Source organism: Rhineura floridana, chromosome 1 (genome assembly GCF_030035675.1).
Source record: "Rhineura floridana isolate rRhiFlo1 chromosome 1, rRhiFlo1.hap2, whole genome shotgun sequence".
NCBI lineage: Eukaryota > Metazoa > Chordata > Lepidosauria > Squamata > Rhineuridae > Rhineura > Rhineura floridana.
This window is the reverse complement of record NC_084480.1, coordinates 42,524,841-42,538,223: the sequence shown is the minus strand read 5'-3', so window position 1 is coordinate 42,538,223 and position 13,383 is coordinate 42,524,841. Positions and strand designations below refer to the sequence as shown.

The 13,383-nt window shown below is 38.5% G+C and overlaps 1 protein-coding gene across 5 annotated transcripts in view; it reads right to left on the bottom strand.

The window, feature by feature from the left end:
- Nucleotides 1-773: 773 nt before the first annotated feature.
- Nucleotides 774-13,383, bottom strand: part of TRAPPC13 (trafficking protein particle complex subunit 13) — a 31,159-nt gene continuing 18,549 nt past the window's right edge. For 2 of the 5 annotated variants that reach the window (XM_061619306.1, XM_061619276.1), the window contains exons 7-13: nucleotides 12,782-12,826; nucleotides 11,030-11,047; nucleotides 6,339-6,472; nucleotides 4,785-4,983; nucleotides 2,469-2,569; nucleotides 1,649-1,799; nucleotides 774-1,115 (exon numbers count right to left, since the gene is read on the bottom strand). In XM_061619306.1, coding sequence (XP_061475290.1) covers nucleotides 1,011-1,115; nucleotides 1,649-1,799; nucleotides 2,469-2,569; nucleotides 4,785-4,983; nucleotides 6,339-6,472; nucleotides 11,030-11,047; nucleotides 12,782-12,826 — 753 coding nt within the window. In that variant the 3' untranslated portion in view covers nucleotides 774-1,010. The remainder of the gene's footprint in view (nucleotides 1,116-1,648; nucleotides 1,800-2,468; nucleotides 2,570-4,784; nucleotides 4,984-6,338; nucleotides 6,473-11,029; nucleotides 11,048-12,781; nucleotides 12,827-13,383) is intronic. The other 3 variants (XM_061619285.1, XM_061619292.1, XM_061619298.1) reach the window with 3 other exon arrangements.

Sequence of the window (13,383 nt, the reverse complement as noted above, 5' to 3'; positions counted from 1 at the left end):
CATGACGAAGCCTGAAATCAGCTTCTTCCAAGCATATCTGAAGGTGGGCTGCCACTACCCTCTTGAATGTAGTTGTTAAGCACTTCTGGGTCTAGGAAAGTCATCTTAAGAAAGTCATCTTACGAATGTGGATACACAACTGCCTCATTCAAGGGAATGCTACTTCCCCTTTCTCCAATGAAGCATTAATTACTCCCTGGACCCACCCAGTCAATCCACTTCAGCTAGCTCAGAGGTTGGGAACTTCTGGCCTGCAGGCTAAACTTAAGCTGCCCATACTTCCCCATTTGGCTCACCAGGCTGTTTTCCCAAAACCATACCCACCTGCCCCATACCTGATGTCATATGTGGGGCAGGTAGAGATGCAGCTGCAGAAAGCAGGACTGAACTCCCCACACATCATGCACGAGAAGTTCAAACATGCTTAGCCAGTATTTTCCCAGCCCCCAGGGCCAACTTTGACAGGTAGGTCTGATTCACGGCTATTATGTTCTGAATGGTTCCATTCACCGACTTTCCCCAGACTGGACTGGTCCTCTTAAATCCCTAATATATGAGCCACGAAAAGCATCTAGAAAATACTCTGTATTCCTACATGCAGAGAGTGCCGTGTTAATGTAGGGCATGAGAGTGGGAAGAGATGGCCACCACTTATCCAATGAACATCAGCTTGCAGCTTTCCCATGCACAGAATATGAGTCATTTATCAAAGCACTATGTGCAATTATCATAAAATAAGCCATAAAGAATACATAATAATCAAGGCAGCTGCATTGTTGGACTAAAGGCTTTATTTCTAAATAGTTTAAAATACACGTGGTTGGCTCTTTACAAATAAAAGAGTTTTTAAAAACATTCCAAAGATGTCAGATTGAGTTCCAGAAGGCCAGTTAAATAGGGAAATACTTTTTTGGATTACAGAGGATGCATTTGGCTTAGTCGTTATTTTTTTGCCAGACAGTTGGTCCAAAAATGAAAATAAGGAATAGTAAAACAAAAAGGGTTCTCTTTCAATTTTCTTTTATTTTTGAAGAAACAACACAGACTTGTGCAATATCATCATACTCATATGTCCTCTTCAAAAAGGTGTCTGTTAATCTCAAACCAGAGACACTCTACAATGAGAGAAAAAGGAATGACACAGATTTTAAGCCAGTGTGAAACAAAATAGGCTTTTGAACTGCAACAAGACCTCTACAAATTATTTAAAGTATAACCTTACAAAGGTGACAAGGTCCCAATGCTATGGTTCCTGGGAAGATGTTCCAGGGGGAATGCAGGTAGTATTTTTCAGATCTCCCCCTCCATGGGCAGAGAAGAAAGTCTCCCAGCCACCTCCCAGCTACCAGAGAAATATCTGCTCCCATTGCTTCTCCAACAGTTGAGAGAGGAAAAGGATAATTCCCTCAACAAGCCCCCAGAACCAGCTCTGGGACTCGCATACCTATTTTTTCCCCCATCAAGACCAAAAAAAGGGGGGGGGGCTCTCTAAAAAAAAAGATAATGACCAGAAAAAGAAGGAGGAAAAAACCTCCACAAACTTTCACTCTGCCTGTACAAGCCCAACAGAGGCCTGGCAGTTTGCCCACCACAGCTACTGCCTCCCACACACCCCATACGATCGCTCTATCTTTGTGGAAGATCTTACTTGTAGTCCTTGGACCGATGATAGCAGCGTAAGTGTCAAGTGTAGGGATGAAGTGGGGTGCAGTTTGCCCAGCTGCCTGCCTGACACACCACACCAGTGAATGGAATTAGTGTTGCACATTTCCAAAACCAGATCCATGGTCCTTTCACTGCTGGATGGAAAAGAATAATGAATTAACACAGATCTCCATTTTTCAAAGGGCCAGTTCACACCAATTAATTTTATTCTTTTTCTAAGCCACCTTTCTTTCTAGGAACTCTGCAGGACACATATTGTAGTCAACTCTTCACACAACCCTGTGGCCCAGCTGGGCAGATTAAAAAACAGATTTAATTTAAACCTTGTTTAAAAATAAACATGATTTAAAAATGAAGTCCTAACATAATACAAATATGTATGTCTCTTTCAACAAAAAGCCCTCCAGCAACACCCACTTAATGGGCCTGTTTGATAATGCAGAGTTATGTGCCTATCATACCAGAGCCACTAATTTCTCTTTGTTAAAACAAACAAAAATAAGAATTATTTTTTAAATTCTAAAATCTGCTCTGACCACTGCATCTCAGCAAGTGAGGGGCAGGATTATATGTATCCAGAAAGATTAGGGTTAAAAAAAATTCCTTTCAAGCACCTTAAAAAATGTATTCCTGCAGTACATGGTAGTGGTCAGCAAAAGCCTAGATGCAGACAGTATTTTAATACATCTAAAACACTGGGTGGATTATATCTACAAAACTTTCCCTTTGATTGGAAATAGTAAGCAATTCAAAAATACCATTCTGAAAGTAGAGAGGAAGCAGGGGGAAGGGAATTTCATTACCTGCAGTTTGTTATTTTACATGTAATATCAAAAGGTTCTTCCAGGTTTACAGTGTCTGGAATTGTCTCCAATGAAAGCCTGACATCACCGTAACCTGGGGCCTGCGAAAGCATTAAAAGTTTACTAAAGTACAAAAAAGAAAAAGAAAAAGATAGCGCTCAGTACTAGTGCAGGGATAACCAACGTGGTGCCCTCCATATGTAATGGACTACATTTGTCATCTTCTACAACTATGGTTAATACTAACTGGGGCTGATGCAAATTGTAATCCACAGCAACATCTGGAAGGCACGACTACTGAATTGTGGAATGACATTTTCAAAACATAGATTACAAACTTCATATTTAGGCTGAAATACCTTGGGTCCTCATTTAGATTTTTTTGAATAGGAGCAACTCCAAACATATTCAGAAAGACATCAACATACAAACAGAGCAAGATAATGAGTAAGTGTCCAGAACTACACTAAGATCCCATCTGCATTGTACATTTAAAGCAGTATCATACTACTTTAAACATTCAAGGCTCCTTCCAAAGAATCCTCAGAACTGTAGTTTGTTAAGGATGCTGAGCGTTGTTAGGAGAACTCTGTTCCCCTCACAGAGCTACAATTCCCAGACTTCTCTGGGAACAGGAATTGACTATTGAACTACTCTGAGAAGTATAGCTCTGTGAAGAGAATAGGGATATCTTAACAACTCTCAGCACCTTTAAACTACACTTTCTAGGATTCTTTGGGGGAAGCCATGACTGTTTAAAGTGGCATGATACTGCTTTAAATGTATAGTGCAGATTTGGCTTAATAGTACATGTCACTGCTTTCAAAAAAGTGCTTCATTTAACCATATATTAAAATTTTATTTATTTAAAAGGCATTTAAATTGCTATTTAGGCAAAGTTGCCCGTGAAAGCAGTTTAGAACCATGTACAAACATTAATCCATAAAATTCAATAGTAAAACATGTTACAGTACTTTTCAAGTACTTGAAAGGTTCCCACACACAGGAGGGCCAGGATCTCTTCTTAATCATCCCAGAGTGCAGGAATAATGGGCTCAAGTTACAGAAGCCAGATTTCAGCTGAACATCAGGGAAAACTTCCTTATTGTTAGAGCAGTACAACAATGGAACCAATTACCTTGGGAGGTGGTGGGTTCTCCAACATTGGAGACATTCAAGAAGCAGCTGGACAGCCAACTGTCGGGTATGTTTTAACTTTGATTCCTGCATTGAGCAAGGGGTTGGACTCGATGGCCTTATAGGCCCCTTCCAACTCTACTATTCTATGATTCTATAGCGATTCCATCCCAGGAACATACAAGCCAGTGTACCAACAAAATAAGCCATCTAGCTCTAAAGAACAGCACCAAATAATTAGCATTAGTAGGAGACCGGACAAATAATCAGAACATGAAAAGAGTCCCAAAGGGCCAGACCAAGGTCCAGCTACTCCAGCAATATTTTTACAATTATAACAAGTATCTGCTCTCAAGAGGTACCTCTGTACATGGCATGTTTCATTCAGCTATCAAGGCTATTAGGCCATTGATACACCCATCCTCCATGAATTTCTCTAATCCTTTCAAAATACACCTAAGCTAATGGCCATCAGCATCTCTTGTGGTAATGAATTCCATAAGTTAATATTGCATAATATGAAAGCATGTCTTAATTTTTTTATTTTTAAACGGGTGATAAGTGGAAGATATACTTTATCACAGCTGGGAAGAAGATAAACCTGGACTTCTTGGTTCAACTCTGGATGATTTGCAATAGATTGGCAAGGACTTTCTACTCCTAAGTACCAACAACAAAATGACAGTCATGCCCTATGCTCTAAATTATACAGCTGAAAGGAAGAAACCTTGGGATAACCAGTAATAGATTTTTGTATGGAAGGCTTGCAAGTTGTTTTGAGTACCAGAATTGAATGAATTTTGAACATGCATCTTTTGCAGTAGGCTCTGATTGGTGGATCTCAGGGATTCTTGCAAAAAACAAAGAAGATTCTGCCAAACTGAAGTCTTCTCTCCCTTGCTATATCAGCTGAAGCATGATATGTAGAACTATTTGTCATTTAAATTATTGCAGTGGCGCATCCCCCAAAATTTAAAAGGGGAACAGTGTTTTTTTTTTTAAACCCACAGGCTTTTGAAAATACCCGTTATAAAATGTTCTTATGTTACAACAAATGCATGCAAAAGTCGGTGTGTGTTTTGTTAGCTGGCAGGCTCTTTATTCTTTCCTTCCATTCATAGTATGGAAATTCAGTTTAATATTTAGCTACTTAAAGTGAACATTCTGAAAAATACTTACCATTCTTTGGAGCTGACTGGTTTGCAACCTTCCCCTTTCTCCTAGGTTAGTCTTCCATACTATGTCAAGTTTTCCAATTACTGTTACACCTTTAATAACTCCAGCTTTCTCTGCAAACTCTTGCTTTGGTTTAAGACAGTACAAATACTGGCGTGTATCCATGGGTTGTAGATATGTCCTTAAACCAAATGTTGACACACTAGAAGAGACAGGACATGTTCACCTTACTTTAAATTTGGACTTTTGGATAATCCAGTGAATACCAGAATTCAATGAATTACAGATTCATTTTGGTGTTGTGTTTTCATTTATGAATGAAATGTCACCAGAAGTGTTAAGTAAAGAACGCTTAGCAGAGAAAAAGCTAAAAGAAAAACAAAAGAATATCTTCAAAGTTTGGAAGCCAGGAATATTTCCACAAGTGCAGCGACGGTTAAAGCTGGTCTTAGAAAACCTGTTTTGGTACACTATGGTAGATTATATTATATGGTAATCTTTTCATACAAATAGTGGTGGTAATTAAAATGGTTTTTAAAAATGAACTAAAGTATATGCTGATATTTGAAATTGTGAAAACAAAAGTGGCTTTCCTAGGTTTAGGTAACATAAATATCTTACATGGTTTCTGTAGTAAGAAATCCAAAGGGCACAAACACAGATAAGAGACTGAACCTTCAAAAAAAAAAAAGCCACAATACAGTAATTTCTTGCAGTCCGTACGGATTCTACCTGCTTGCAAAGGGTTTTCATTACAACTTAATGGAAGAGACAAGTCCATTCCTGAAGGACAGGGTCAAGCTACTTGCTCCACTGACACAAATAGGGAAGTGTATTTACATAGGAGCACTCTGTGCATTGGCCAATACCTTTTTTCAGGTCATGCAATCCCTATCCAAGTACTTCACAGATGCTGCTGGGAGGAAGGATGGGATATAAATCAAGCAATAAATAAATAAATAAATAAATATTATAGTGCATGCCAGCTGATCACTACCCAAGGTGACAAAAAATGGGCACCCCATTTTGGGATTCAACCACTCCTCTATCTCAGAACACAATCGACAACTTGTTCAGTCACTGAAAGCAAGGTCATCCAGATGCTACAATACACAGTATGACACAAAGTTACACTCTGAGCCCATAACACAGAAGACCACAACACACAAAGCCCATATGCAAGAACAGCTTCATTGGCAAACAGATTGCTTCAATTTTCTATAGGTGAAGATTAGGGTTGCCAGGCTCAGGGCCTGAGAATGATTTTGTATCTTTAAGAGAAGAGAAAATTCAGCCAAGTGCAGGTTTTCTTGCAACACTGTAATGGGCTCCAAGAGGTCTTCTGTATCTTTAAAAGTTGTGCAGGGGGAAGGGAGAATTTCACCTTCTGGTTTTTCCCATTACAGTGTTGCAAGAAAATTTGCACTTAGCTGAATTTTCTCTTCTCTTAAAAATACAGACCCAGACCCTGAGCCTGGCAACCCTAGTGAAGATACAACACCACGGTGAAGATGGACTGTAGCCAGCATAGTTTGAACAAGCAAATAAGGCCCTTACCTGTCCCCACCTTGGTTGACAGCATTTAATTCTGCTACGTTGTACATAATAGAAGGCTCCAGTGATACCTTTTCCATAAACATTGGAGAGGTTGTGATATTCTGAATCTGAGCTTCCAAAAATACTTCATCAGTCTAAAAACAGAGAAAATGCTTAAATAAAACAAATAGTCTGAACTGACGAAACGCTTCAGCATCTTAAGTGTTTGAAAAACATTAAACCACAAACGCAGTTAGTTCATGCCTGAAAATCAAAAGTAACAGTCATTAAATGTGAGAAAAGTCTTTATCCCAACACAGAGCAGTAGAAGCAAAAATGTTAGTTAACTGGAACAGTGCTGACCAATGGATGTGGGAAAACTTCATTATATGCGACTATTCTAAAGTAGAGTCTATATGGCCTGAACTTGACTTGCTGAGCTCCAGCGGTTCATATCAATTCAAATGTATTTGTTTTCTTTTTACAAGGAAATAAAAATATGCTTTAGAAATGTAAAATGAGTGTAACGCACAACAGGCACATGCCATGCTCAATTAATGATGCACCAGGCTGCATACAAAGAAAATGTCACAAGGTTATTAATAGTTTTTTTAATAGTGTGTCAACTGTTACAGGGGTTCAGAGGCATGCTATGAGAATGGTTCATATTTACCTAAGAACTTCTCTAATCTCTGTGTTATCAGCTTTCAGAATGGCATACAGCTTAATTTTCTACTACCCCAACAACATTATTTCTGGTTCCAAGACATCTAGCATCCCTCCCATTTTGATAGTTTAAACACTTGATGTAATTGTCGGTTGCATATGTCCCTTAACAGGTAGATGCTACCATGGCACAAATGCAATTTGTTTAAATGTCTCTGAAAGATCTTGGCCCTGCAAGGTATTCGGCGGTTCAAAGCAATAAAAAACCTGCCAACAATTAAAGAGATGCCTGAATAGGAGGAATGATGGGAGCCGCTTGATCAAGGGCTCCAACCTCACATCCAACTACAAGCATGTAGAGATCCCTACACAAAAGGAAAAACTCCATTAGCAAAAAGGGATGACCTTGTTTTCTACAACTGAAAATAGAGTAGCCCCATTACTTATGGTCCACTTTTTATAAAAAGTGGAGTTGGAACTGTATGTTGACTAGTGGTGGCAAACTGTAAAATAATTCCTGTCTCTCACATTCCATGCTGTTTAGAGGGCCATTAAAAGGTAATAGATCCATAAGGGTGATTCAGACATTAGTTTACTGTTACAAGAACAAGCTGTACAAAGCCTCAGGCTCACACACTCCTCCTTCCTCCATCAGCAAGGCTGCCAGCTAGAGTTCAGAAGTTTTCGTTTCTCTTTTAGAATAACCAGTTTGCCACAACATCCAAACCTGGTTAATCCTGGTTAATCATGAAAACAAGTCAACTTCAAGCCATAATTTATGAAGCTGCCTTGTTTCTAAAAACCACAGTTAAGATTAACCACAACAAACCATAGTCAATATTATCAGAGTTTAGAAATCAGACAATATTCTAAACTGCGGCTGATCTAAAACAGAAGTACCTTCCAGACTCTTTTATGGTAGATCACCAAGCTTTTATGTAAATTACTTATTAGCAGAAAAAAATCCTGGATTCCTGTTGGTGGCTGAGAAGACCAGAAAGCAACAGGTGAAATGATATTTTGATACTCGCTAACCCAGAAATTGCCTTTGTGGGGTTATTATGCGTGATCGATGTCACAACATTGTACTATATATATATATATTTGTTTTTATATTACAATTGTAACAGAATCTGTAATGGTTTTCATTTTGGTGAATTGACTCTAAAAAAAACAGTGTGAAGCTTCTGCTCACTTCCTCAGACTGGGGAGGAAAGGACGATACAAAGCAAAGTTTGTGTAACACTAACATGGTTTAGTATTAAGTAGTCACGCCAAAAATCATTGGCAAATAAAATTCAGTTATCTTGCTTTTTTTTAAAAAAAGTGCTACTATGTTTTCTAGCACTAGGGATTTAAAATTTTCACACTCTTCTGAAAGAATATCCCATAAATCCATTGCTTACATTTTGTGTTTCCCAAATTTCCCATCAGTACATTTTAAAACAGCAGCCACCAGAAATTTAGAAAGAGTTGAGTTGAGGAAAGAAAACAAAACCAAGCAGCATAATGAAAAAGCAAGGTAGAGCTTACAACAATGCAGGGGCTGATTAGTCTCAATCTCATGATTAGTCTCAATAACATGATTTAATCAGAGTGCTTCATAGCAAATTTGCTAGATTATCATACCACACACATTGAGATTTGAACTGAAATCACAATGGAATTATACCATTAGAATCATTGTCACATGCATTCAAAAATTTGAAAGCAGAGTTTTAGCAATCGTAAAAATGCAATCTATCTTGTGCTCTCTCTCCTCCCATCCAGTGTCTTCACAAAAAAACAGCAGATAACACAAGCCTAGCCATAATTTGATATGATACCTCCATGCAAGGCTGTGTGTACTTTATGCTATGGAAAAAAACACAACCCCTTACACTAAGTAATCCAAATACCGCAAATGGTATAAATTATATAAAGGAAATCTGCACAATAGGTTGGAAGGAAAACAGTCATTAGCAGCATTCTGCAAAGCGCTATTCTAGTTGCTTTTTAGGCCATGTCCTCAAGGACCACTTTTCCGTGTGTGAACCTACTGTAAGATCATCATCTGATTCTCTGTATGCCCCCTCCAAGTGATGTTCAAAGAATGGAAATGAGGCAGCAGATGTTTCCTCTGGTAGCCCTCTTTCCACTTCTGGAATGCTCTTCCTCAGAGAAATTCATATTTGGGCAAATACTACTGTTCTTATTTTGAGGCTATTTTAGATGTTCGCCCTGTCGTTGGACAAGAGAAGGTATTCTTGTTTTATAATTAACTACTGAGGATGAGCACGTTTAGAGTGTAGCATTGTTTTAACGGATATGTTTGCTTTGTATGATACTTTTGCTTGCTTTTGTGCAAAAGGTTTTGCAGCCACTGGATTTCATTTCACTTGTTCACATAACATTCTAGCATATACTGTAAAACAGCGCTTCTGAGAGTAGAAGATGCTTTCCACATGCAGTAGGCCACCTTGGCATCCAACTTAATGCCTCCAATTTAACTTAATTTCTTCTACAACTTTTAAAGTTTTGCATAATTAATTCTGGTTTGGTGCGTCATCAGGGAAAACCAGAAGCTATTCCAGACCATGAAATCCCACTTCTAAGCACTGGGAAATCTTACTCAGACACACAAACAGTTTCTGAGATTTCTGTATGTATCATCAACATCTTCCAGCATATATTTATAGCAGCATCTTATCTAAAAAGTCCTTTGGCCACTGCACCTCAAAAATGAAATTGTAGAGCTGGAAAAGGTGCAGAACAGAACATAAGAGCCTGCTGGATCAGATCAGTGGCCCATCTAGTCTAGCATCCTGTTCTCACAGTGGCCAACCAGATGCCCATGGGAAGCCCGCAAGCAGGACCTGAGCACAAGAGCACTCCCCCCCATGGTTTCCAACAACATTCAGAAGTATACTGCCTCCAACCATGGAGGCAGAGCATAGCCATCATGTCTAGTAACCTCTGATACTGTTAGCCTGCATGAATTTAAGAGGGCAACTGAAGTAATCAAGGGTCTGGAGCAACTCCCGTAGTAGGAAAGGTTACAACATTTTTTAGTTTCGGAAAAGGGCAAGGAAGTGGGGGGAGACTGATAAGATTACACAAGGTGTGGAGAGAGGGATTTTTCCCCTCATTCGTAAATAACACTAGAACCGAGGGATCATCTAGTGAAGCTGAATACTGCGAGATGCAGGAGAGGCAAAAGAAAATACTACCTCACTCAAAGCTAGTTATGGAATTCACTGCCACAAGTTGTGGCAATGGTCACCAACTTGGTCAGCTTTCAAAAGGCATAAGACAGATTAGTTGAGGATAAGGCTAGTTACTAGTAAGAGTTACTAGTAGCTATTCACGATGGGTATGTATTACCTTGGATATTAGAGGCAGCATGCCTCTGAATTAAAGTTGCCGGGGATCCCGAGCGGGAAAGGGCTTTTGCACTTGTGCTACTAGTGGGCTTCCTATAGGCACCTAGTTTATTTATTTATTTATTACATTTATATCCTGCCCTTCCTCCCAGAAGGAGCCCAGGGTGGCTGGCCGGCCACCATGAGTACAGAATACTGAACTAGACATGCCTTTGGTCTGATCTGGCAGAGCCACTCTTAAGTTAAAAACATATTTGTTTGAGAATTGAAGCAGAGATTCTTAGGAACCTATGTTCTTCACCTAACAAAATTGTTGTGCCCCCACTGGAATTGCAACACAAATAGCCCTGCACATGTCATTATGTCGTTTCAACAATATGCCTCTGGGAATATCATTGGTGCTCTGTATTCAACAAACCAATTCATCTGCTTGTCACAGTACATTAATAAAATATTTGTTCGGCACAAAGCCTGAACTGCAAGATACTGTCAAACAGTGGATACCAAGGAGAGAGCTAATACATAATTAACAAATAAATAAATAAATAGGGGGAAAGGGGGAATAACCAATATCTACGGGTACAAACATTGCTTTTCCATTATGTTTTTAAAATAATGTTAGTAACAGGCAGAAAGACAAACAGAAGACAAGCATACATATTTATAAATAATAAATAAAATTACCACAGAACTGAGGTCACTCTAATGGGAAAATAAAAAAGAAAACATTAGAGAAATTAGGGTTAAATGTAAAAAAAAAAAAAGACAACTAAGTTTCAAATAAAATGCATCTTCGCATTTTTTTGGTATTTTCTAAACAAGACAGCATTAGTAAGAGAGGGATGTAAACTGGCAATAAAAATAAAAGGCCCACTAATAAGACATCTTATTTCTAAATAAGACCATGTCAGCAAATGGCATAATGAAGAAAGAAATTAGGTAATATGGTAAACACAGGGATTGCACAATGAACACACTGGTAAACCAACTGATGCTCACAAAAGTAGTCCATTACTTGGCTGAAGAGTTCCAGATGGGGAAGAAACTGATTATCTGTCAATCTTACACTTACTCTCTCATTGCACAAGTTCTAAACCATGGGAAGGAAACATGTTCACTGCTGACTCACTTTTTGAAAACATGGAAGTAACCTGCATATATTGTTATATACAACATGGGTACAACACATTACTAACAATTTTTTTTTGCAATTAGCAGTTTGTAGTCAACCAAACTGCAAGAAAATGGAAAGCACCATTGGAAAAGGACAACTGCTAAATGCACTTCCCAATCACGTGCCTATCTTCAAAATTTTAATGCAGTGCCTTAACTAACAGCAGCTTTTAAACGTATGGTTTTTTCCTGTTTTTAGGCGAGGCTCTTATTTTGCCTTCTATTTATCAAGCACAGTGCCTTTACATATTGTTCAGCGGTCAACTCTGAGAATGATTAATCCTGTTGTTGGCACATGTGCACTTGAAGAACAGTCCCTAATAGAGCCCCTATGCCTTTAAGACCTGAAGGTCATTCCGTAATGCATTAAGTTGCAGCTTCCTAGGATGGAGATGTAGTGATGGGGAAAGCAGCACCTGGTGCACAGCTGTTAACGGTAAACACACTTGATAAGAAGAGTAGCAGCAATTCCACTCTAGCACATTGCCTAGTACTATCCTACTTAATGTCAAGGCCAACTGTTTTTAAAGATGAAAATTTATCCATCTTTTTGAAAAAACGTTGACTAGGCGCTTATCCAACAATGCTTTTAAAAATGGATAATATCTAAATATACAGTCGCACTTTTCCCAAATGGTGATGGCAATGACAAATGGACAGATTATAGTGAAAAGGGGAGCAAGACACACATTCCGCTCACCTGTTTTCCTCACCCTCAGCCAGGAAAGAGGGCAAGATAATTATTTTTCTTCCAAAGCTGCAATAGCTAGGCAGCCATTTTCTAAAGCAGGCATATAGGAATTTAATGCCAGAATAAGCATTCCTTTGGGGGTATTTTGTAGTTTCTTAGTGGCTTTTAACAGTGTATTAAAACAAAGCAAGTTGTAAGTACATTTAAACACATTTGCTCTTTCACCTAGTTTTAAAAATCTTTCCTGCTATATTTTCCTAAGTTTATCTCCTCAGATTTCTGGTTTTTTTTCTTCTATTTGATGCCTATTCCAGCTACCAAAAAGTGCATATATTCAACTTGTGAAATAACACTAATAGGCAAGAGATACTCTAATGTATATAGAAAGGAATAATTTTAAAATGCTTTACTAGGTGAGGAAGAGCTGTTGATTTGCCTGGGTAAACCGAACAAATTACAAAATGGACCTATTATATCTCAAATGGGATATATATTTAAAATTCTGATAAAGAGCCCCATTTTCATTTCCAAGGCAATATCACCTGTAATTTTGTGCACTCTTCTACACTTACCTCAGCATTGTAGAATTTAGTTTTCACATCTAGCGGTTTGAGCACCTGTTTGAAAAAAGAATAAATACTAAAGAGAGATTTATCAGACTCTTCCATCAGCACTAAGCATTACCTGCTTCTAAGTATTCAAAAAATAAAGTTATCAATTTGATGTGCTTCTTACTAATCTAGGGCAACTTGTCATAATATAAAGAAACCCCGAAGTTTCCTTTAGCTGAAGAGGCCAAGCTTACTCATCCCACTTCTTTCCAGGCTAAAGACTCTTCAGCATTTTGTTCAGGCCAAAAGTATTTTACAGTAAGATGGCAAATGCCTTTCCCACAAAACATTCTGACATGAGAAAAGAGTATCTTGTATACACAGTTCATCATCAAACTCATTAATATGATGACACATTTCTGAGTTAGCAGTTTTCATTTCTATCAGTTCTAATGAAAAATGCAGACGTGACTCTGCAAACTGGGTGAGAGCTGCTCTTTCCTGGCTTCTACTGAAGGAAGTCAGCCAGTGTCAGATCAGCTGTAAACACTTATACTATCAATTACTGGCTCAGCTTTCTAATTATCAAAGCATGCAACTCCAGTGCTACATCTGCACTGAGG